This window comes from Zootoca vivipara, chromosome 3, assembly GCF_963506605.1.
Source record: "Zootoca vivipara chromosome 3, rZooViv1.1, whole genome shotgun sequence".
In the NCBI taxonomy this organism is placed as follows: domain Eukaryota; kingdom Metazoa; phylum Chordata; class Lepidosauria; order Squamata; family Lacertidae; genus Zootoca; species Zootoca vivipara.
Genome location: NC_083278.1, coordinates 4,804,478 through 4,826,578, shown reverse-complemented (window position 1 = coordinate 4,826,578; position 22,101 = coordinate 4,804,478). Strand labels below are relative to the sequence as shown.

General features: G+C 43.5%; 1 protein-coding gene across 2 annotated transcripts in view; it reads left to right on the top strand.

Annotated features, from left to right (window-relative positions):
* The window catches only part of COL4A2 (collagen type IV alpha 2 chain), a 145,815-nt gene that overhangs the window by 23,097 nt on the left and 100,617 nt on the right, over positions 1-22,101 (top strand). For both annotated transcript variants that reach the window (XM_060272358.1, XM_035110370.2), the window contains exon 4: positions 5,688-5,768. In XM_060272358.1, the coding sequence (XP_060128341.1) occupies positions 5,688-5,768 (81 nt within the window). The remainder of the gene's footprint in view (positions 1-5,687; positions 5,769-22,101) is intronic.

Here is a 22,101-nt window from a genome sequence, read left to right as displayed (position 1 = left end):
CAGCTGCACTGGCTCCCGGTGTAGTACAGGATCAGGTTTTAGCTGCTGGTTTTGACCTTTAAAGCCCTATGCAGCTTAGTACCCTCGTACCTATGGGACCGCCTCTCCTGGTATGCCCCGCAGAGGACCTTAAGGTCCACAAATAACATTCTGGAGATTCCGAGCCATAAGGTGGTTAGATTGGTCTCGACTAGGGCCAGGGCCTTTTCAGTACTGGCCCCGACTTGGTGGGACACTCTTTCACAGGAGACCAGGGCCCTGCGGGATTTGTCATCTTTCCGCAGGGCCTGCAAGACAGAGCTGTTCCGCCTGGTCTTTGGGTTGGATTCAGTCTGACCCCTGTGTTTTCCTCCCTCATGGTATTTTAATTAATTGCTTTATTTTCTTTTATGTCTTATTGTAATTTTATTGGTGTTAGCTGCCCTGAGCCCAGTTTTGACTGGGGAGGGCGGGGTATAAATAAAAAATTATTATTTATTATTATTCCAGGACTTACACTCAGAGAACTGGGTCTTCCCAATAGGACTCCTGGTGCAAACTAATGGCTTCCTAAAAATCACTGGGTTGCTGTGTGTAAGAGAAACCTGGTGGACAAGCAGTGGCAAGGACAGTCCCATCTGCTTCATCCAACCAAGTCTCTCTTACACAGGCCAGGTCAAGTCCTCCATCCACAATCAAGTCGTGGATGACAGCTGTCATGTGAGTCATTGACCTGGCACTGCACAACGGCTCCTTAAGGTCGTGTGGGTCTCCCTTGTTGATTCCAGGATACTTCCGGTCAGGATCAGACCTGGAGGCAGGGATAGTCTTCCAACAACAACTAAACCTGCCTCCTCGGTAATGACATGGTCTGGTCCTGGTGTAGCTCCTCCTCCTGCCTGTGATCACTGAGATTGGGTGTCCCAGAGAATCCCTCCCTGTGGAACTTGCCGCAGCCATTCTGTTGGCTGGGGCCCACTCCCAGGCAGCCCTGACCCTCTCCCCTTCAGAACAGAACACAAACCATACAACAAACTAATAAAACAGTAAAAAAGCAAAACACCCATAATAATAATTTACAATCATACTAAAATTAAACCAGTCCCCAGCCCCAACCAAACATCTATCCCACCCCAACAAAAATAAATGAACAAAAAACAAACCAAAATTCAAAATACCACAGATTAAAAACAATTTAGAAGACCTAGAAACATTTATATAATTACTTAATAACATTGACACAGGGGGGCTGGCCCTCGCCCTTGTCTCACCCCCAAGGGACGAGCCCCTTTGGGGTCCCCCTGTTGGGAGTAGCCCCGCCCCCGAAGACCGGCAGGCTTTATAATGCTGCTCCAGCAGCTGGACCCACCCCCCAGCTGGGGCAGCAGCTGTTCCCACTTTGCCTGCCTGCCCAGGGACCTGGGCAAAGAAGACCTACAGAAGAAGGAACACAAAGAATTTTAGGCAAAGCTACTAATTTTATGGTGGTGTTTAAAACTGTATGTCAAACTTACATAGAAGACAAGAGGTCAAAACTAGTTTTAAAAATTCATCAAGAAATGATCATCATACATTGGTCAACCACCAGAAGTTGTTTTTCCCTGTTGTGCATTTTATTGGCAACATCCAAATGCTGATACACAAAAGAGCTATAAAAACAGCTGGGGAACTAGTGTCACAGCACAGTTATTTGTTTTCCCTAACAGAACTCAGTCATCCATTTGACTGACCCTGGCTAGAAACAGCTGGGAAACAGATTCTTTTGGAGAATTCCATGTCTATCACACAGAGAGAAGTTTTAAAATGTTCTGTTCATGTTATGTTACGTTCCATCTTCAGTGACCTAGAGATGAGCAGTGGGTGCTTTCATATAAATATAAGAAATCCTTGCTTTAATATGTGAAGAACATGAAATGATTACTATAGTTAATGCTAAATTAAAGCTAATTCAAGATAAATCATTCTAATTCTTCATTTATACAGTATTCTGTCTTTTGCCTAGAATGGGATTCAAGGGGGCTTACAGATAAAACAGAAGCAGCTAAAAACATGGGAAAAAGTTATTAAACAGTGATATAATTAAAACTATCTACAGTCGTACCTCGGGTTACGACCACCTCGGTTTGCGAACAGTTCGGGTTACGAACTGCGCAAACCCGGAAGTGTTTTCGCCGCGTGCGCAGAAGCGGCGCGCGCGCGATTGCGCAAAATGGCGGCGCCCATCGCGTTCGGTTTACGAACTATTCGGGTTACGAACTGCGATCCGGAACAGATCGCGTTCGTAACCCGAGGTATTATTGTATCTGTGTAAATGAGCTATTAAAATAGTCAAAACAAAATAAAAAATTCCTTCCAGTAGCACCTTAGAGACATGCACACAGGTATCTGAAGAAGTGTGCATGCACATGAAAGCTCATACCAATAACTAACTTAGTTGGTCTTAAGGTGCTACTGGAAGGAATTTTTTTATTTTGTTTCGACTACGGCAGATCAACACGGCTACCTACCTGTAACTATTAAAATAGTTTTTGTGATTGGAGGTTTTTATGGCCCCGCTTCGCAAGACGAAGCGGCGGCCATAGAAAACCTCGTCGTCTTGCGAGGCAACCTCCGATCACAAAACCCATTCGTCTAGCGAAAAATTCGTCTAACAGGGCATTCGTCTAGCGGGGCACCACTGTACCAGCACCTCTCAGGTGGGTGTCATTGCCATTATAAGGGAGTTTCATGGTGAGTTCTGGCACCTCTTTTCTGGCACTGGTTTTAGCAAACAAAATGGAATCCTAAGTTGAGTCCTAAAAGGATATAGACAGATAGGAAATTCCCCTTCATGTGCAGCAATGTAAAACACAACTTGAAACACAGCAGGGGGGAATGACAGCTACTTCCTGAGCCACTATTGTGTACATGACCTAAGTCTAAAAGCATATCTACATAACTAGATATGCTTTTGGATTCTGAGGTGAAATAATCCAAAATAAGATCAGGTGGCTATTTAAAAATAATTATTTTCTTGATATTCTAAAGTTCAGTGAGAAATGCTCACATTTTTTGGTAATATTTGCACCATGATTGCAAACAAGCAACATTATTTTTGGTGCACTACAATGTAGGTCTTCAAATATTTCGGTTTGTTCCCAGAACAGACATTTCCTGAATCTGTTAAGCAGTTCAGCTTGGAACGTAATGAGAGAGGATGTGAACCGACAAGATGATATTGTTTGAGTCTGCTAAAGGAAGTTGACTATTTGGATGTTTATAATCTCAGTATGTTAGCTTGTCCTTTGATAAGAACGTTTTGTTTGCAAAGTAAACTGCAAGACTCACTGCAGTTCTGATACAATGTTTATGCAGCTTTTGAAGTAAAGTACTGCAGAAAATTTCTGCATCATCCAAAAACAGTATCTGAGCTGTACAGTGTCATGTATGTATGTACATATGTGTACATAATAAGAGCAAATGAATTGTAAATTATATGTGAAAACTCCATAGAATAGCCAAATTGTGCAGGTGGGCAAACTACAGTAGTCAGATGCAAAGTAGGTTATAAATAGACCTGCCTCAAAGCACCATGTAGGGAAGAGAGCCCAGACTTCCTCGTTTCCTGTTGTGTGAGGCTAATGATGTAATTCTTCTTAGGACTTTCCTGAGTTAAGCAGATGGGCCAATCATAGATATGTAAGCAAAGAACAGTTATATATAGACATGGTACATCTCTGTCTGTATTGTATTATTGATACTGTACTGCCCTATGCTTTGTTTTGACAAAATAGATTGAAAAAAACCTTAACATCTTTGCAACTAGCTTTAAGAGAATTGCCTGTAGTTTACTGGGAACCCTAGCACAGTGTTTCTCAACCTTTTTTGGGCCACGGCACACTTGTTCCGTGAAAAAAAAATCACGAGGCACACCACCATTTAAAAAGTTAAAAAAATTAACTCTGTGCCGCCCTATATTGACTATAATTATGACTGTAAGAAACACTTGCCAATTGCTGTGTTGGTTGCAATCTCCTGTAATAAGGCTTCACAAGCCGTCCGGCGGGTCAGCGATGTGTATTGGCGGCCGCCAGGCTCGTTTGCACTGAACTTTGGGAAAGAGGAGGAGAAATATTGCTTTCTCGCGGGTGAGACCCGTTTATTGGCGGCCGCCAGGCACGTGACAATGCAAATCGCCCTTCTCGTCGCCGCACGTCGCGGCACACCAGCCAGCATCTCGCTGCCCTACCATATGGTAAGAAATGATACATTGGAGCAACAGGTTGATGTGAACCCGGAAGAGGAAGGATGTTTTGTCCTTTGCTTTGCAATGCATAGTTTCAAAGTTTGCATTCCAACAAAAATCTTTTGGTGAATAAGATGAGCTCCCATTTTTCACTAAGAAAAGCATTCAGGCGTCACTTGCAGTTTCACATTCTTTGAGTTGTTTGTACATAAATGGTAAGCTCTGTTCCCATCTGCATAAATATTGTTCTATTTAATATTGCTCTTCTTTCCAAACACACATGTAGCTCATACCAGCGTCTCCAGCATGGATACAGTGTACATAACTTTACTGCTTGTAAGGCTGATAAAATTTTCAGTGATGTCTTTTCTTTTAGCATAACCACTTCTCATTCAGCAACAGAGGCTGCAGCAGCTTCCAATTGTCTTCTCTCTTTTTTGTTGGCAAATTTCAGCTTTATAACAAAAATTAAAAAAAAAATTAAAACTCTTCTTCCAGTAGCATCTTAGAGACCAACTAAGTTTGTCCTAGGTATGAGCCTTCGTGTGCATGGACACTTCTTCAGATACACTGAAACAGAAGTCACCAGATCCCCCACCCTCTCACTATATGTGGGGATCTGGTGACTTCTGTTTCAGTGTATCTGAAGAAGTGTGCATGCACACGAAAGCTCATACCAATGACAAACTTAGTTGGTCTCTAAGGTGCTACTGGAAGAAGATTTTTTTAAAATTTTATTTATTTTGTTTCGACTACACCAGACCAACATGGCTACCTACGGTACTTGTAATTTCAGCTTTATACTTAGCATTGATTTCTGATTTTTTTAATACTGTAATTTAAAACATTTTTGTTTCAGTGTCATTTTTTTATTTACTATGCCTCCAAGTATTAAATGGTATTCAATTTAGGATTGGTTAATGAGTCCCCAATCATAAATAATCACTTAAAATGTTCTTCTAGGGAAGTAATAGTCCCACTCTATTCTCCTTGGTCAGGCCACACCTGGAATGCTGTGTCTAGTTCTGGGCACCACAATTTAAGACAAACTGGAAGGTGTGCAGAGGAAGGTGACCAGAGATCAAGGGTCTGGAAACCAAGCCTCATGAGGAATGGTTGAAGGAGCTGGGTATGTGTAGCCTATAAAAAAGGAGAATGAGAGGAGATGATATAGCCATATTCAGATTTGTAAAGAGTTGTCACCTGGAGGTTGGAGCGAGCTTGTTTCCTCCTGCTTTTAGAGGGTAGGACTTGAACCAATGGCTTCCAGTTACTAGAAAGGTGATTCCAATTAAACATCAGGAAGAACTTTCTGATGGTAAGAGTTGTTTGGCAGTGGAACAGACTCCCTGTGGAGATGGTGGACTTTCCTTCCTTGGAGGTTTTTAGCAGAGGTTGGCTAGCTATCTGACAGAGATGCTTTAGTTGAAATGCTGTTGCCATGCTGTTTAACTGTCATTTGAATGTCTATTTTATTTTTCAGGGAGGGAAGTCTTATACAGGACCTTGTGCAGGAAGAGACTGCAGTGGGGGTTGTGAATGTTTCCCAGAAAAAGGAGCCCGTGTGAGTACCACTTTTTCTAATCACATAAGAATTCTCACCATTTTATCCTAGGGATCAAACAATTGCCCCTAGATTTAGGACTTAAGATATAAGCAACAAAACAATACAAAAATAATAACAAAACATTTCAACAATGCAATACTAGCAATGCAAAATGTGTCCTTCCATGAACAGAAGGAGCCTTCTCTGAACAGAAGGGGTAATCTGTTGGTTGAATGGGCTTGTTCCAAGTGGTCACTTCCATGAATGAAATGGAGTCACCTGCTGCCCACCCACACTGCTCCAAAGGGCTCCCAAACCCGAGCAAATTTTTGGTGGCAGCAGAGATCCAAGAGCATCCAGCTTTGTGAGCAGAATTCCACTCATGAAATTATAGGTCCAGCTATTGCCTATAATTGCATTTGACATTTCAGATTTAAGCCAGAAAGAAAGGTATCACATGACAGGTTCCTGTAGACTACAGCATTTGGAGGCAAGTTGTTTGGTACACGCTTAGCTCAAGTTCTAAATCATGCCTCATGCCACCTTCTCACGGTGGCACCGTTTTATAACTGCATTAAAAAGTCTGTTCCTCAGTATCTTTGCATCAAAGTAAATCTCAAAGTAAATCCTTATTAAATGTGATTTGGGCACTACTATTTGAGAGCTCTTGCATTTATTCAGCTGTTGTTATTGAAATGTACATCCATGTGATATTGGAAAACTGTCAAAATTAATTACAAGTGAACATCTACACAACAATTTGAATATTCTCCAGTTACATTGTTTTAATTATATTTGAAATGAACAGTGGTTTTTAATTAGAATTATATCATTTTTGAATCAACAGCACTTTACAACCAAAGAATATTGAATTTTAATATTGGGAAATGGACTTAATACCCTAGCTTCTCAAGCAATGAACAAAAATTATTTTATTTGATATGCAAGCATACTTCCAAGCCATCTAATTTGTCCAGAATGTTGTAATTTTTTTTCTTTAAACGTAAAATCTTTACTAGCAGCACTTCCTGAATAATAGGTTGCATTTCTCAGCATCTTATAACATTGCACTTGGCAGCTGTGTAGCCACTTTCATCATAAGATCATCTGGAATTTTCAGAGGTGACCAAAATTAATGGAAATGTTTTTGTCTTACTATGGAGTATAAGAAAATGAGGCCTAATTAAATAAAATTTTCCTTTTTTAGTTTTCCATGTGAGTCATAGGTCCAGCAGTGCTTGAGTTTAATGGGTCATTCTTCTGGTAATAATGTCTAAAAATGGTTCTGGGTGCAACTGTAGAGTTTTAATGTTCAATGGCGCTGACTTTATTTTTGAATTATTGACTGCCTATAATAGTGGTTAGAGATGGTTAAAAATGGTATGGGAAATTACATTGTGGGACTTCTGATTACCGTATTTTTCTCTGTTTAACACGCCCCCGTGTATACGATGCCCCCTATTTGGGGGGGGGGGACTCAAAATTAAGAAGATGGGGGGAAGATGGCCCAGAGTTGGTGAGCTTTTGGGGGGAAGGATTGTTGATGGCTTTTGACTTGATTTCATTCTGATGCAAATTCTTCTCAAAAATTAAGAAACATACATATATTAAAGAATAGTAATATATTTGTTCCACATATTTTCCAGTTAAGTTAGGCTTCTTACTATGCTACATTATTGTACAGTGGTACCTCTACTTTCAAATAACTCTACTTATGAATGTTTCTACTTACGAATGGAGCTCCGTCCGCCATCTTGGATGCGGTTTAGATAGGATTTTTTTCTACTTACGAATTTTTAGATAGGGTTGCTTCGACTTTTCTCCCAATGCATTCCTATGGGATTTGACTTACAAATGACTTACAATTTTTTTCGACTTACAAATGTGCGTTCGGAACGCATTAAATTCGTAAGTAGAGGTACCACTGTATCTCTGTCCATCAAAATATATTCTTTCTAGGCTATAGAAACACTACTTACTCTATTCTACTTCAAAATAGTGATATTTTTTTTTGTTAGTTCCACCACATCCAGATGAGCACCCAAATTTTAGTACTATGATACTTATTATCGTGTGTCTTCTGTATGGTCCTTCTAGAGAGCTCCTGTGTGGGTTGAAGATTTGAGCTGAGCAGGAAGGCAGGACCTACGGCCCTAGACAGAGAGGGTGGCATTGAGGTGCCCACCAAATCTCTAGTATGGTTTGAGAAGTTTCCCAGATGCAGCTCTGCATGGGGAGAGAACTCATGAGTGTGTCTGCACAAATGATTGTGCAAAGATTTACACTTCGAGTTCTTTATAAGTTCCAATCATATCTTATCCTCTATTTGACAGTGACAACTCCACTGTCCATTTCTTTTTAAGGATGCCTTTGTATTACTGATATTTTGACATCTTTTGAAATCTGCTTCTCTGCATTTTGGAAATCCTATCAGCATTTCTGGTTGGAAAACACCCCAGTTGACAAAAATATTAAATATTACCAATTCGTATTTAGACACTGAGAAACTAAAACTGTTATCACAAACAAGTAAACTGGAAGCACTAGCAATGTTAGTATTTCCTGAATGTTTTGGTTAATTTGCAGATTTGATGAAAAACACCTGAAAATAATCTTTGCCAAGCTCAAAATCTGTACAGATAGTTCCGTATTGTTACACATTGTACTATGTATCCCAGAGAAATTCTTGGAAATTAGATATTTTACTTCCTTTGAAACTGTCTTTTTCCTTCCTTGAGAACTAAGTGAGGGCACAATTCACTCAAAGCTACACACTTCTGAGCACCATTGATTGTGGTGGGAGAGGAGAACATGTGTAACTTTCTCTTGTTGAGATCAGTGGGATTGAAAAGTGATTGACTTGTCGGAAGTATGCTCCATTTTCACAACAGCAGAATATTTTGGATAAACAAAGTATGTAGGAAGACATCACATAACGTACAGAAGGGGAACCTTTTGAGCTAAGGGAAACAGAACACCCTTTCCTTTATTATTACTATTATTTATTAAATTTGTATACTGCTCTGTACCCAGAGGTCTCATAACATAGCATTCCATTACATAACACTCAGCATATTAGATAATGTCAGTTTGAAACCTTGGCACAGTTGCAGACTGTTTACCTTCTCCAACAACTGCAGGAAATGTTTTTTCAAAAAAAAAAATTGTGTTAGGTATATTTTGAGTCCTACTTGGCTGATTCAAGTTGTCCTACATGATAGACAAATGGCAGCAACTTGCCTGTCCATCCCCAAAGCAAGTGTGGGGAAACCATTTTGGCCAGGCCATGCTCACCTACCCATAAGATGTAAGGTGAGGGGCCGAGAAAATCCTGGCTTTCCAGGTGCTGCTATGATGATGGGATGCCCAAGAATGCTTCTTCCACCCCTCTCCTTATCCAGCTGCAACACCACAACCCTGTACTGTTCTCAGTGGCTCTTACTCTCAGGTAGTTGCTACCACCACCCTCCCACTTAACTCTTGCTGCCTGGATGGGAGGGGACCTGGAATGAAAGCAGTCATTTTTCAAAAGGTTCCAAGCCAGTGCACCCAGCACTCCTCGGTGAAACCTGCACACAAATTGCTGGAGAAAGTAGGACCAGCTTTTAGTTGCTTTGTCTTAGGCCAATATTCAAGCTGCTTCCTTGTTTCCCTGGCAGACCCTCCTAAACTTCTTAAACTCCAGGAACTCTTGAGACCAAGACACCCTGTGTTTCCCAAGCAGTTCCCTTGCAAGTTAGAGTTTAAAGGCGGCCAAAACTCCCCAAGTCTCTCCCAGATCTCAGAAGAGCATGTTGGACTCTCACAACTCTGAGCCTAAACTTTCAGTGGCATGGACTCCAATCATCTAGACATGGGGGCTGGGGCTGGGGATTCTAGAGTCCTGAGGTTGGTAACCACACACACTTCAGTGGTCAAATTAGGAAACTTCATTAAAAATAAAAGCTAGGGGGAAAGCAGGTAGGCGGTCAAAACAGGCCAGACAATAAACCAGAGCCCTGTGGCTCTAAAACTGGACTAATGCTAGCCTATTCACTATAATAGAGCTGTTTGGCTTACAAGCCAGCAGCGAAGATGGTCAGCTTCATAGAAAGTCCGATCTGGATCCCTGATGGGGGGAGGGAACAACACTGCCAGGGCAGCTCAGCTTTTTAAAGTCTCTTTCCTCTCTCCTGGGAGCAGTGACCCATCGCTCTTTCTGACAAACAAGATCCAGAGCCAGATGGTCACATCAGTCATGTCTCCCAGGTAAGCTTCTGTTGTTGTTTAGTTGTTGAGTCGTGTCCAACTCTTTGTGACCCCATGGGCCAGAGCACGCCAGGCACATTTGACGTTGTGTCAAAATCGGTCAAGCAGTTTTGGCGAAAGGTCAACGCACACGCAGGCCCCTTTTTTCATTTTTATATATATAGATACCCCGCCTATCTGGGAGGGTTTCAAAGCTCTGTCTTGCAGAGCACTTTGCCAAGTAGTGAAAGGTCATGTGACATTGTGACATTAGATGACTGGCAAGTGGGCAGCTCCAGCCACCTATCAAACCTGGCCCACAAGGGTTGGGGAGGGTTTACAATCTAGCCTACTGGCCAGACCCCATTCCTCACCCCCACTCTGAAACAGCCTCATGCAGATGTGGGCACATAGTAGGAATGAGGGTCTGGAATCACTACACCATAGCTGTCAACCCTCCCTTTTTTTGCGGGAAACTCCCTTATTCCAAGCCACAGCTGTCAGCCTTCCAGGGCCGCCCCTACGGCCAAGCTGGGTGGCGCAGGGCACCAGGGCGCCGGCCCGCCAGGGGAGCACCGCAAGCTGCGCCCGCCCGCCCGCTGACCGGCCGGTCCGCCGCGCAGCTGCGCCCACTGCAACCGCGCCCACTGCAACCGCGCTGTGCCTGCCCGCCCGCCGTGCTGGGAAACAGGGTGGGGGGCGCCAAAGGGATCTGTCGCACCACGGCGCCAGGGCGCTTAAGACGGCCCTGCAGCCTTCCCCCTTTTTTCTGGAAATTCCCTTATTCCAGCGCTGCTTCCCACTGCTATCCTGGATTGTCAGATATACCGTAGACTGTCCCCAGGACAGGTGAGGCTGCTGATCCCTTATTTTCAAATTCAAAAGTTGACAGCTATGCACTACACAGACAGATAGCAAACCCACAATTCAGTGTTTTCTCACTGTATTAGGGCCTGTGGAAATGCAAGTAAAAATAAGATAGAAGGATCCTTGCATAGCAATATTGAGGCACGCTATGTAAAAAGATGCAGTTGCTAGAGAAGCTGACTGTTGAAAAACAAAGGCAGAGAGATAAAATAAACAAAAGAGAAGCCAGTAGTGTAGCTATGGGGTGTGGGGCGCCCCCAGTGGCACTTACCTTTTGTGGCGGCATGCTGGAGCCCAAGGTGACACGCAAGTCCAGGTGCTCCAGAGCCCAGTGCACCATTCCCAAAAGCAGCATGGCCTGGGGCTGGGTTCTCAGCGCACTGAGCTGCTGCACCCCCCCCCCAGCCACCAGAGGGCAGCCAAGAACAACATGACTGGCATGCGCTAGCCCTGAGAGCAGTGCTGGGCCTGTGGTGTGCCCAAGCCACAAGCAGGAGGGCACCTGGGAGTGACGCAGTGGCTTGGGCGCCTACAGGCCCCGCACTGCCCAAAAAAGCAGCATGGGGCTGGCATCCACCTGCCACCTCTCCGTCAGCCACCCTCCAGTTTGAGGGCGCCCAGGAGGAACATGGTGGCTTGTCCCCTAGCCCCACACCGCTTTTGCAGGTTGGGCAGGGGCAGGGCTGGCACACGCCCCGCCCCCCCACATGGAGGTGGCCTGGGAGAGACGCACTTCCAGCAGCACAACCCACCCTCTAGCTTTCCCTCCCCAGGCACCCCAGTGGCTTGAGAGAAGCAGAGCTGATTGCATGCGAAAGAAAATTGTCTTTCTGTAAGGATCTTTGCCAAATATATCAACCGGTTCTGCATGTAGCAAATCTTATAAAGTCTAGAGTAGGGGTAGCCAGTGTGGCATTCCAACTCCCATCATCATTGACCTGCATTGGTGTCACTTTAGCTGACTTGATCATGCCCTTGATAATCCTACCAGGTGTTTGCAAAAGGGGGGGGGGAACAGTGGTACTTCAGACCATCTGGCATCTGCTATAGAACATAGGTAGGCAGTAATGTGAATTCCTTGACCTCAAGGAGATCTCTTTGCTTGGCTCCATGGTGTCAAAAGACATTGATTATATTTATTTGAAATATTAACAAATCATACTTTTCATGAATAGATTACTCTCTGAAAACACTGAGAGACAGGAGTAGTGAAGCCAGCTCACCATCTCACGGAGATGACTTGGAATTTGCCTACACATTTTGCATTGTATCTTTCCTTCTAAGATGTATATCAGCTCCGAGTCCAGGCCCACTTCTGACATGCAAGCCCAGCACATTGGTCGCCTCTCTACTTGTTATTAGCAGCCTTGCATGGCCATCCAAGAGGCAGCCAAGCTGTGACCTGGCATGACCCTGAATCAGGCGGGAGGGAGATGTCATGGCTTCATGGGGCTGAGACACCTATGGTGACATCTTCCAGAGATTATACTACCAAATCTCATGAATCTCAGCAAATCCATCTTGCCAGATGTTCCTATCCATTGCACAATTTCTTCAGCCTCAGTCCATCTCAGCTGCAATGCCCTGTAAGGGTCCCCAAGCACACACACCAACCGTGGGATGGGGGAAATAGGTCATCCCCCCCCCCCTCCAGCAGGCCTTGTCACAGTTTAGGGACCAGCGGTGGCAAGTTGTTGTTGATTAAAAAGATCATTTGAGTAGAAAAACAGCTTGAATGAGACATTTTTCAGCAGGAATATTGCCGTGGTGGGAAGGGTTAAGCAGCTCCCACACACACTGTTCCCAGTTGTACTTTCTGCAGCTGCTTGCTGTTAAGAAGAAAATAAATATGGAAAACATCAGGAAACTTGAGTATATCTGCCATGTAACATCTAGTTTGGCTCTAACGAAAATGGTATCACTATGAAATCATGAATTTATTCAGCTGGCAGTGGTGCAAGAGATATATTCATTTTCAGAATCAAAGTAATGCCCTGATATTGAGGGAATGCCGGAAGCTGACTTTTTCACATTTATCAGCCTGTATGGATGTGAATTGTCAGACTACAGAAACTATTCTAAGCAGAAATTATGGAAACAATCCATTTACAGGAAGAAAAGGCATGTGATATAATACTAACAGGGTGGTTAAATGTTTAAGATTTTTTTTCCTCATTTATTTTTGCACAGAGAGGGTCAAACAAAAGTAAGCAAACTTTGAGAGTCTACAAATATTTGTGATGAGGGCGGAAAGCAACAACCCAGAGCCTTTTCACAGAGGGAAAGACAAAATTTTAAGTAACCTTAGGAGAGTTATTCAAAATAATTCAGTACATGCTAATGACTTAAATGGTTGACATTGCTGATGCAGAACATAATTTACAAATTAGGAAGCTAAAGTAAAACAGGAAATTCCAGGGAAAGAATTTCACATTTGCTAGTAAACAGAGAACAAACTGAAGTCCTAATGAAAATAAATGATCATTTGATTATCTAGCTGGCTTAAATACTGCTTTCATTGTCTTAGAAAATGAAACGGCAGACTGTTGAATTAATAACTACCTAACATTACTAAGGGCCGTCCTGACACATGTACTGGAATGAAATGAAATAAAAATGTTATGCACAAATTAATTAAATAACCGTATTAACAAAACTATTAAAGGTTAACACAATTAGTTATAAGTTATAATTTTACCCAAAAGGGTTCCCAGCGAACCATCCTTTTGGGGAACAGACAGGGTGAAGCAGAATATCTTAGCGCACATGATCAGAGTGTAGGCTTATGTCCTTGACAGCCTTCCCCTGTCCTTTTAATTATACCAGTGACCTGAAATGTTTTAGGATCATAAACTTTTCATGTATGCCACCACCGCCGCAAGAGTTATCTTGGCCCAAAGGTGGAAAACGAACGAAATACCGACTATAGAGGACTGGAGAGAGAAAATGCTAGAATATTTGGGGTTGGCTAGGCTAACGGGAAGAATAAGGGATCAAAAGGAACAAAAATTTCAAAAAGAATGGGACAAATTTATAGTTTATTTGAAGGAGTATGGTAAGATATGAAAAGCCAGTTGGCTATCATTATAAAATGCAACAGAGTTAAGTAACCTAAGTCATAAACTCATGTTTAATCTGAGAGATAACTTGTGACGGATACAACTTTATAGAGCGCAAAACTAAATAAATGGAAGAATAAAACCAAAAGAGAGAGAGGTGGAAGTCGAGGTCAAGAGAAGAAGAACAAAAATAAATTTTTGAATGATAAAAGGAACTGAAATAAACAAGCTATAAAATGAAGGTGACAAACGGTAATAACCTTTAGTTTACTCAAAAACGACAAGGCACACTTTGGAATTTGTATATCTTTTATTTGTCTCTTTTTGTATTGTGTGTTCCTTACTCATTTTTGCTGATGTATGTACAGAAAAGTCAATAAAAATGAATTTAAAAAAAAGAAAAGAAATGTTTTATACTGTGATGCCAATAAAGGGTATTTGATTTGATTAGTTATAAGTTAAATACAATTGACTGTGTGTGACATGCACAAAAACCCAAAGCAAAGTTGAATCTACTTCATGAAATTGCCCTATGTCTGCAAAAGGCAGAGCTGCTGGAAATGTTAAAGTTAACATTTAAGGAGTCCTGAAATACAGGCATATGTCACAAGAATCCTATGTAAGCCTGTTTAAAAACAAGCCTCACTGGGTGCAATTGGACACACGACAGCCTCTAGTTGTGAAAGAGCCACCATGGTTGTCTCTTTGGTCTCTCCCTCCCAGCAAGAGGGGAGTATGGAGGGGCTTGCTTACAGATCCCATCTATGCCGTCTGGTACCTTCATTAGAAGAGCTTTCAGGGGTTGATGCAGCTCCTGGGAACGACCATGGAGGGAGGGAGGGAGGGAGGGAGGGAGGAGCCCCATGAGGTGACCTTTCTCCAGAGCTCCATCTTTTCACAGGGCTGCCAGGGAGGCGAAGAGGAGCCTCTAGTGCCAGGAGACAAGGAGTTAATGGAAGAAGACTCTGAGGCGGAGGGGGTCTGAGAGGCAGGCAGGCAGGGAGACTCAGCACCTCTTGAAGGGGAGGGGCTGCCAATTCCCTCTGCACAGGAGCGAAGGGGGTGGAAGTGACAGGAGCAGAGAAGGAGGGTGGGATTACCCAAATTCCTCTGTTGGAGGAAAAGTCGTAAATCTCCACTTCCAGAATCTGAAAGTGATGAATCGGATGCATGAAAGGTGACCGCACTCTGTTATTATTATATTGCACTGGATAGCTCAGTTGGTTAGATCATGGTCTGATAACACCAAGGTTGCAGGTTCAGTCCCCATATAGGACAGCTGCATATTCCTGCATTGCTGGGGTTGGACTAGATTATCCTCAGGGTCTCTTTCAACTTTACAATTATATGATTTTATATACTAATTCAAGTTAGTTGCATAATACTCAGCAGTTCTACTTGTAATCTCAATTTTGCATGGACAGGCAGAGTCCCCCAAACCCCATGCAAACCTTGAGCAGAATAATAATGCAAGACAACGTGCCATAGGATTACAATTTGGCCACAACACCTCCCCCAGGCAGGATTGGGCAGTTGGCTGGGGTAGGCGGAGACCCCCTGCATCCTGCCTGGCAAGGTGCGCACAGCCATGCAAAATGCGCCCCCCCCCATTTTATGTGGGGAGCGGACATTATAATATTTAAAATTGTATTTTAGCCATTTTAATTATTTAATCAGGGTTTTAGTAAGAACAGAATATTACAGATTTTCATGCCACTGTCATGTAAGCTACATTTGTGTTTCCAAAGACGCTAAGCAAATTTTATAAATGGTGTTGCTTGTGGATGTGGATGAACTCTGCAGATTTAACAACACATTAATGAGATTTACAGAAGAATTCTTGCCTAAGTTACTTTGACCTTATCCTGCTCTGTAGACTTTTTTCTTGCTGCAATTTGGACCAATTCTTTTGGGATCCAGCCATAAAGTCTCTCATGCTCTTTGACTTCATTTTAACTATGAATGGCACATTCTTTGAACGCTCACAACAGAAGGATTCTCTACAGTGTGGGTGTGGGATAAGCATGTGAAAAATTGAAATGCTATTCCCTGTCAGTCCAGTCTCCTTAATTCCATTTCCCATGCTATTCCTTAGCTGGTTTGTCATAAGAGATTTTCTAGCTATCGTAAATTAAAGCCCACTTTAGAATAGGAATGGGCTTTCTAAAGGGTACAATGTTCTGATAAGAAATAATAGACGGCGATCTATATTTGCCTTTCCCAATTTCTGCCACAATGCGTGTCTCGGAATCGTACCAAAAGCTGATTTTAGATCAATAAAAGCATCAATACAAGTAAAGGTGGATCTTGCCAGCCATCTTACTACAAGAATTAAGACCGCTACTGGTGTTAAACAGGGTGCATTTGGGTGCCTTTCTTGTTTAATTTTTATATTAATGACATAGTTAAAGAACTGGAGGGCCTGCAGTTTGCCCCTGTCACAATTCTTGATCAAAAACTCTCAGTTTTAATGTATGCCCGATGACCCAGTACTTGTATCTAGAACCTAGGTGGGCCTGAGACGATTGCTTGCAAAAATAAGCTCATATTGCACAAGGAATGCCTTATCCATAAATTACGATAAAACACAGGTCATTGTATTTGGGAAGCACCCTAAAAAGCATGTTTGTCACCTGGATGAACACATCATAAACCAAGTAAAGACGTTCAAATACCTGGGATTGGTTTATTCAGAAACGGCATCTTGGAATGCACAGCTGTCCAATATTGAATTGCAAGCCTTTAAATTGGCAAAAGCTATTTTGAAATTTTCTGCTTTCTCTCTAACAAATGGCATTCTGATATTCCCACAGACTGAAGTCACACTGAGGAGATTATTTTTCATGGTGGCAGGTTCCTGTTTGTCAGCCTGATTATTATCTGCAAGGTGGAACAAGGCAGGGTAGAAGACGCTCTTTGTAATTAAATATTTACACTCCACATTGCCACAGAAAGATCCTTATTTTACTTGCATAGAAAAACAGAAAAGTCCAATCTTGTGGTTTCAAATAAATAGCTAGTAATATACTGTATTGCATTCAATTCAAAGTAAAGAACAAATGGGTTCACATTAATAAAATAATTTCACATAAAATAAATAGTGGAACTAGAAGGTAGATGAAAAAGTATTCAGTATAAGCACTGTGTTTTAGGAGGATGGATCCAATAGTAAAAAGAAAAGATTTTTAAAAAGCTCACTTGTGAGCTTGGGAAAGGCTGATGGAACTGCTATTCTTAGGTGTGATCGCAGTTAACATCTGAACATTGCAGAATTATGGTTACAGGTAGGTAGCCGTGTTGGTCTGGGTCAAAGTAAAATAAAAAAAATTCCTTCAGTAGCACCTTAAAGCACACGAAAGCTCATACCAAAATAAAAACTTAGTTGGTCTTTAAGGTGCTACTGAAGGAATTTTTTATTTTATTGCAGAATTATGGGAGACTGAGAGGTAAAAACAGTTCTTGCTCTCTACTTATTTTCCCTTCATTTCCTCTTCTGTCTCAAGCATTTGAACCATGTTGTTTAGTCGTTTAGTCGTGTCCAACTCTTTGTGACCCTATGGACCAGAGCACGCCAGGCACTCCTGTCTTGCACTGCCTCCTGCAGTTTGGTCAAACTCAAGTTGGTGGCTTCGAGAACACTGTCCAACCATCTCGTCCTCTGTCGTCCCCTTCTCCTAGTGCCCTCAATCTTTCCCAACATCAGGGTCTTTTCCAGGGAGTCTTCTCTTCTCATGAGGTGGCCAAAGTATTGGAGCCTCAGCTTCACGATCTGTCCTTCCAGGGAGCACTCAGGGCTGATTTCCTTAAGAATGGATAGGTTTGATCTTCTAGCAGTCCATGGGAAGAACCATGTTCTCCCACATATGAAAATTCAGCACCATATTTCTTGAATGTTTTTAGGTAATTTCGGGTGTACTGTTCTTTCAAAGACTTTTGAAAAAAATAAAATAAATAAATCTTACATTGTTTTATTAGGCAACTGCAGAGTTTACAGCATTTCATGTGTTAATTTTGGGCCTACTGGTGTGTCTATACAAATATTTCTTGAACAAGCAATGCCTGCCATGAAAAGTGGAGTTCCTTCTCATGGGGGGGGGGGAGGAATGCCTTCTTGCATCGCTTTCTGGGGCTGATTTTGTCCTTACCATCCATGGTCATAGCATTGCTCAAAGTTCTGCTGCCAAGAGCACGTCACATTCTTGTAAACATTTGAAGAGAGCCCAAATCTCTTTTGCGGAGCTCCCCTGCAGACTGTGTTTTGCTCTGTCAGGAGATGCTTTATAGCTCCAGTTTCATAAATGCGTCAGAGGACACCATGGTTGCCTTTGCAGAGCAGATTTCTAACACCTCCCCCAATTGCTCATACATCATAACTGAGAATAGTAGCTCATTCTCACTTTTTTTGCTGAAGGCTGGAAACTTAATACATTGTTATTAACCTATGTGTTAATCCCACCCCAATCCTGCCTCATCCATTCACTGTCAGCACAATGTTTTTTTCTTTCCATGGTTATCGAAGCCCATTCTCTCAGAAACCCATAAATAGGAACTTGCATAGCAGGTGAGGGAGGGGCACAGCGGCACAGGGGAAGGGGGGGGGGTTGGAAACACCAGGCAGTCAGAGGGAAACCAGATCTGTGCTGTTTAGCCACAGTTTTTGTCAAGATGTTAACAGGCAGAATGAGCAGATTTGATTTTTCTGGATGACACTTGCAATGCGGCTGTTGAGTTGAGGACATGTTTGGGACTATTTTGGGTGGGGCAGGCTCCTCTAAATTTGGCAGATGTGTTTGCAGACAATGAAAAGCACCTCCCCTTTTGTGATTGGGGGGGGGGGCTGTAAAGAGGAATAATACTTTCCCCTTCTTAGGAGGGGCTAGAAGCAATAGCCATACGCTCAGTAAGCTCAAGTGCTTCGGCTACAATAGCAGCCACTTTCCCATGTTCCTCCTCAACATGAAGGACACCCACAGCTCCACTGCGCCCTCCAGCCACCCAAAGGGAAGGCAAAGTGGTACAGGAAAGATTGGCCATGTTCATCTTTGGTGATGCTGCCCAAATTCCAGAAGTGAATGGCTGTTTAGCATGGCGCTGCCACAATATTCACCCTGTGTTCACTGACTGGCTGTTGTGAAGAGGAAGCGGCTGTAGTGAATAATATACATTATTGCTGAAGTGCTTAGAGGTGCAAAAAAGGTGAATTTTGAGTGTCTTAATATATAATAAAATATTTTTAACCCAAAGATCGCTCCATAATATTTAGTGCAGCCCTAATGAAATTATATGGTAGTAGCTTGCAATTGGAAAATACAATTACTTGGTTGACAGGACTTTAGGTAGCAGGAAGAGAATAACGTTTTGAAACCTGCGAGATATTTTTTATTGACAGGTGATATAAAAATCTAATAACTAGTTAGCTGAGCAAGCAGCCTGATGAGAGCAAGTACAGCCAAGAGCTGACTTCTGCTGGGACCTCAGGGCCTTAATACAAGGAGTGAAAAGTTTGGCTAGGGATTATTAGTATTTTGTGTTCATGAAAAGCAGAGGTAAAGGTAGACGGTGGAAAAAGTGAGTCATAGCAACATTCCTGAGAGCCTAACATGTATTGGGACAGTAGTTGAGCCACCACATTTCTTCTGCTTCCATGTGTTGCCTGTGAAAGAGTTGGATCCACCTGTTCAAAATACGCTTATGATACGTTGTTCCGAAACCAAAGCATCATTACGTTAGTTGTGGGTGTTTGAGAGCTCTGGAAATGTAGGCAGTCCAGTGCATGTTAGCAGGAAAAAAGCTGACGGCATTATTTTGTCACAGCTGTTATTTGTAAGTAATTGAACAGGAGGCAGAATGGAGCATGACTGAAAATAATCTGGACAACTATATCCAATGGTTGTGAATGAATCGCTTGTTGATGTGAAAACAGAAGGAGGAGTATATTGGACTGGGGTAGGAGAGTTTATACAATTGGCTTTGTATTTCATGTCCCATAATTTAAATGTGGATATTATGTCTCATCTGTTGTGAAGATATTTGGTGTACTTTCTTGAGAAATGTTTAGATTCTACTGATTCCATGTATTATGCTATCTATATATATAAAAATGTAGGCATTGTGTGCGCAGATGTAACAGCCTTTCTCCGTAACCACTGAACCGTAATGTAACAAATTTGGCCACAACATTCCATGCCCATCAGGGAGGGATCTGGCATTAAAAATTATCAAAAAAACCACACCTTTCACACCTAAAATAATGATTAAAGACAAAAAGTGGCGCCCCTATTACACATCACCAGCAGAAGCTCTGAAGAATCCAGCAGCATCCAAGGGAAAGGCTGATCGCGCGCTGCCGCCTGCAAACCCTCTCCGACATTGGCGCACACCTCCCAAGGCAACAACTTACACTCGCTGCCCGCCATTTCCTACCTCAAGTGGCTACCCACCATTTGCGGCCACAAACCGTCGCCTCCACCTCCTCCGACGCGCCGCCCTCCACTGCCTCCCGCCACTGGGACCTCACTTTCCAGCCTCAAACGGCTACCCGCCATTTGAGACCATCTCCTCCAACGCGCCATCATCCCCGCGGCCACAGATCAGGACCCTACAGAAATCTCTCCTCCAAACAAGGCCCCACTACCGGGAGACAGACCATCCCAAATCGCCACCGTCGGACAATATACCTACCCAACAGGGAGCCAGGCCTCAAGAAAGAATTCTCCCCCACCCCAGAACCAAACCTCCCAGCACTCCTGACCATTCCGCTGACCACGTCACCGCCCAACAGCCGCAAAAGAGACAGGCCACAAAAACTAAATCACTGACACCCCGGACCCAACTCTCCCACGGCCCCTACTCGATCCGCCACCCACGTCGCCCGAGAACCGCCCCAACCAGTCACACGGGCCTCTCCGGAGCCCTCCACACCACCAGAGAGCCCTCTGGAGCCCTCCACCCGCGTCCGCAACAAATCGGGACCTTCCACAAACCTCCCCCCCCCAACATGATAACTGTATCCTCCACTCACCCGACCCCTTACAAAACCCCAAACCCAGCCACAATGGACTTTCCCCCCCTTACACAAGACAAACCGCATCCAGAACAGACTTACCCCTCTACAAACCTCACCGCTCCGGAGGCCAACTCCCCACCGGAGACCCATGTCCGCAACGGATCGGGATCCTCCACAAACCTACCCCCCCCACGATAACTACGTAATCCGCTCAACCAACCCCTTACAAAACACAAAACCCAGCCAGAACGGACTTACCCCCTCCATAAACTTCACCCCACTCACATACCCACGCAGACCCATCCCCTCTAAACTCCCCCCACACAACAAACCCCCTCCACAACCTTCACCCCCAACAACAATACCCTCTAAACTCACTGACCTCTCCACAACACTCCCCTCCCCCAAGACCAAGACCCCCCCAAGGACCCTCACCTCTCCTCAACCCTCCCACCCCCACAAGACCAAGACCCCCAAGGACCCTCACCTCTCCTCAACCCTCCCACCCCCACAAGACCAAGACCCCCAAGGACCCTCACCTCTCCTCAACCCTCCCCTCAACACCAAGACCCCCCCAAGGACCCTAACCTATTCTCAGCCCTGCGCGGGGGCCAAGATATGGAGATACAGGGGGGAGGGGACAACAGAGGACTCAGACAGGGGGTGGGGGAGGAGGGGGCTCGATACCTCATGAGTCAGGACAGGGTGGGGCCAGTCACAGGGATGAACCAGTGGATGGGGGGAGGAGGGGGCAGGATAAGTCATTTGTCCAGACAGAGTGGGGGGAATCACAGGAAAGAACCACAGCAACACGTGGCCGGGTCAGCTAGTACCGTGTTTCTCCAAAAATATGACACCGTCTTATATTTATTTTTCCTATAAAAAAACACACTATGGCTTATTTTCAGGGGGTGTCTTATTTCCCCCCCCTCCTACCGCGGCCGGCATTGCTGCTGCGCCTATCACTATGTCTTATTTCCAGGGTATGGCTTATATTCCTTGAATGCTTAAAAATCCTGCTATGGCTTATTTTATGACTACGTCTTAAAACAGGGGAAATGGTATATTTATACAAATTCTAAATGCTAGTGATCTCGAAACCAGACGTTACTTGATCTCCTAAAATGCTTTATACACTAATCTTAAACAAATTATGTAAAAACCATCTCTACTGAAACTAACAGCACAGTCC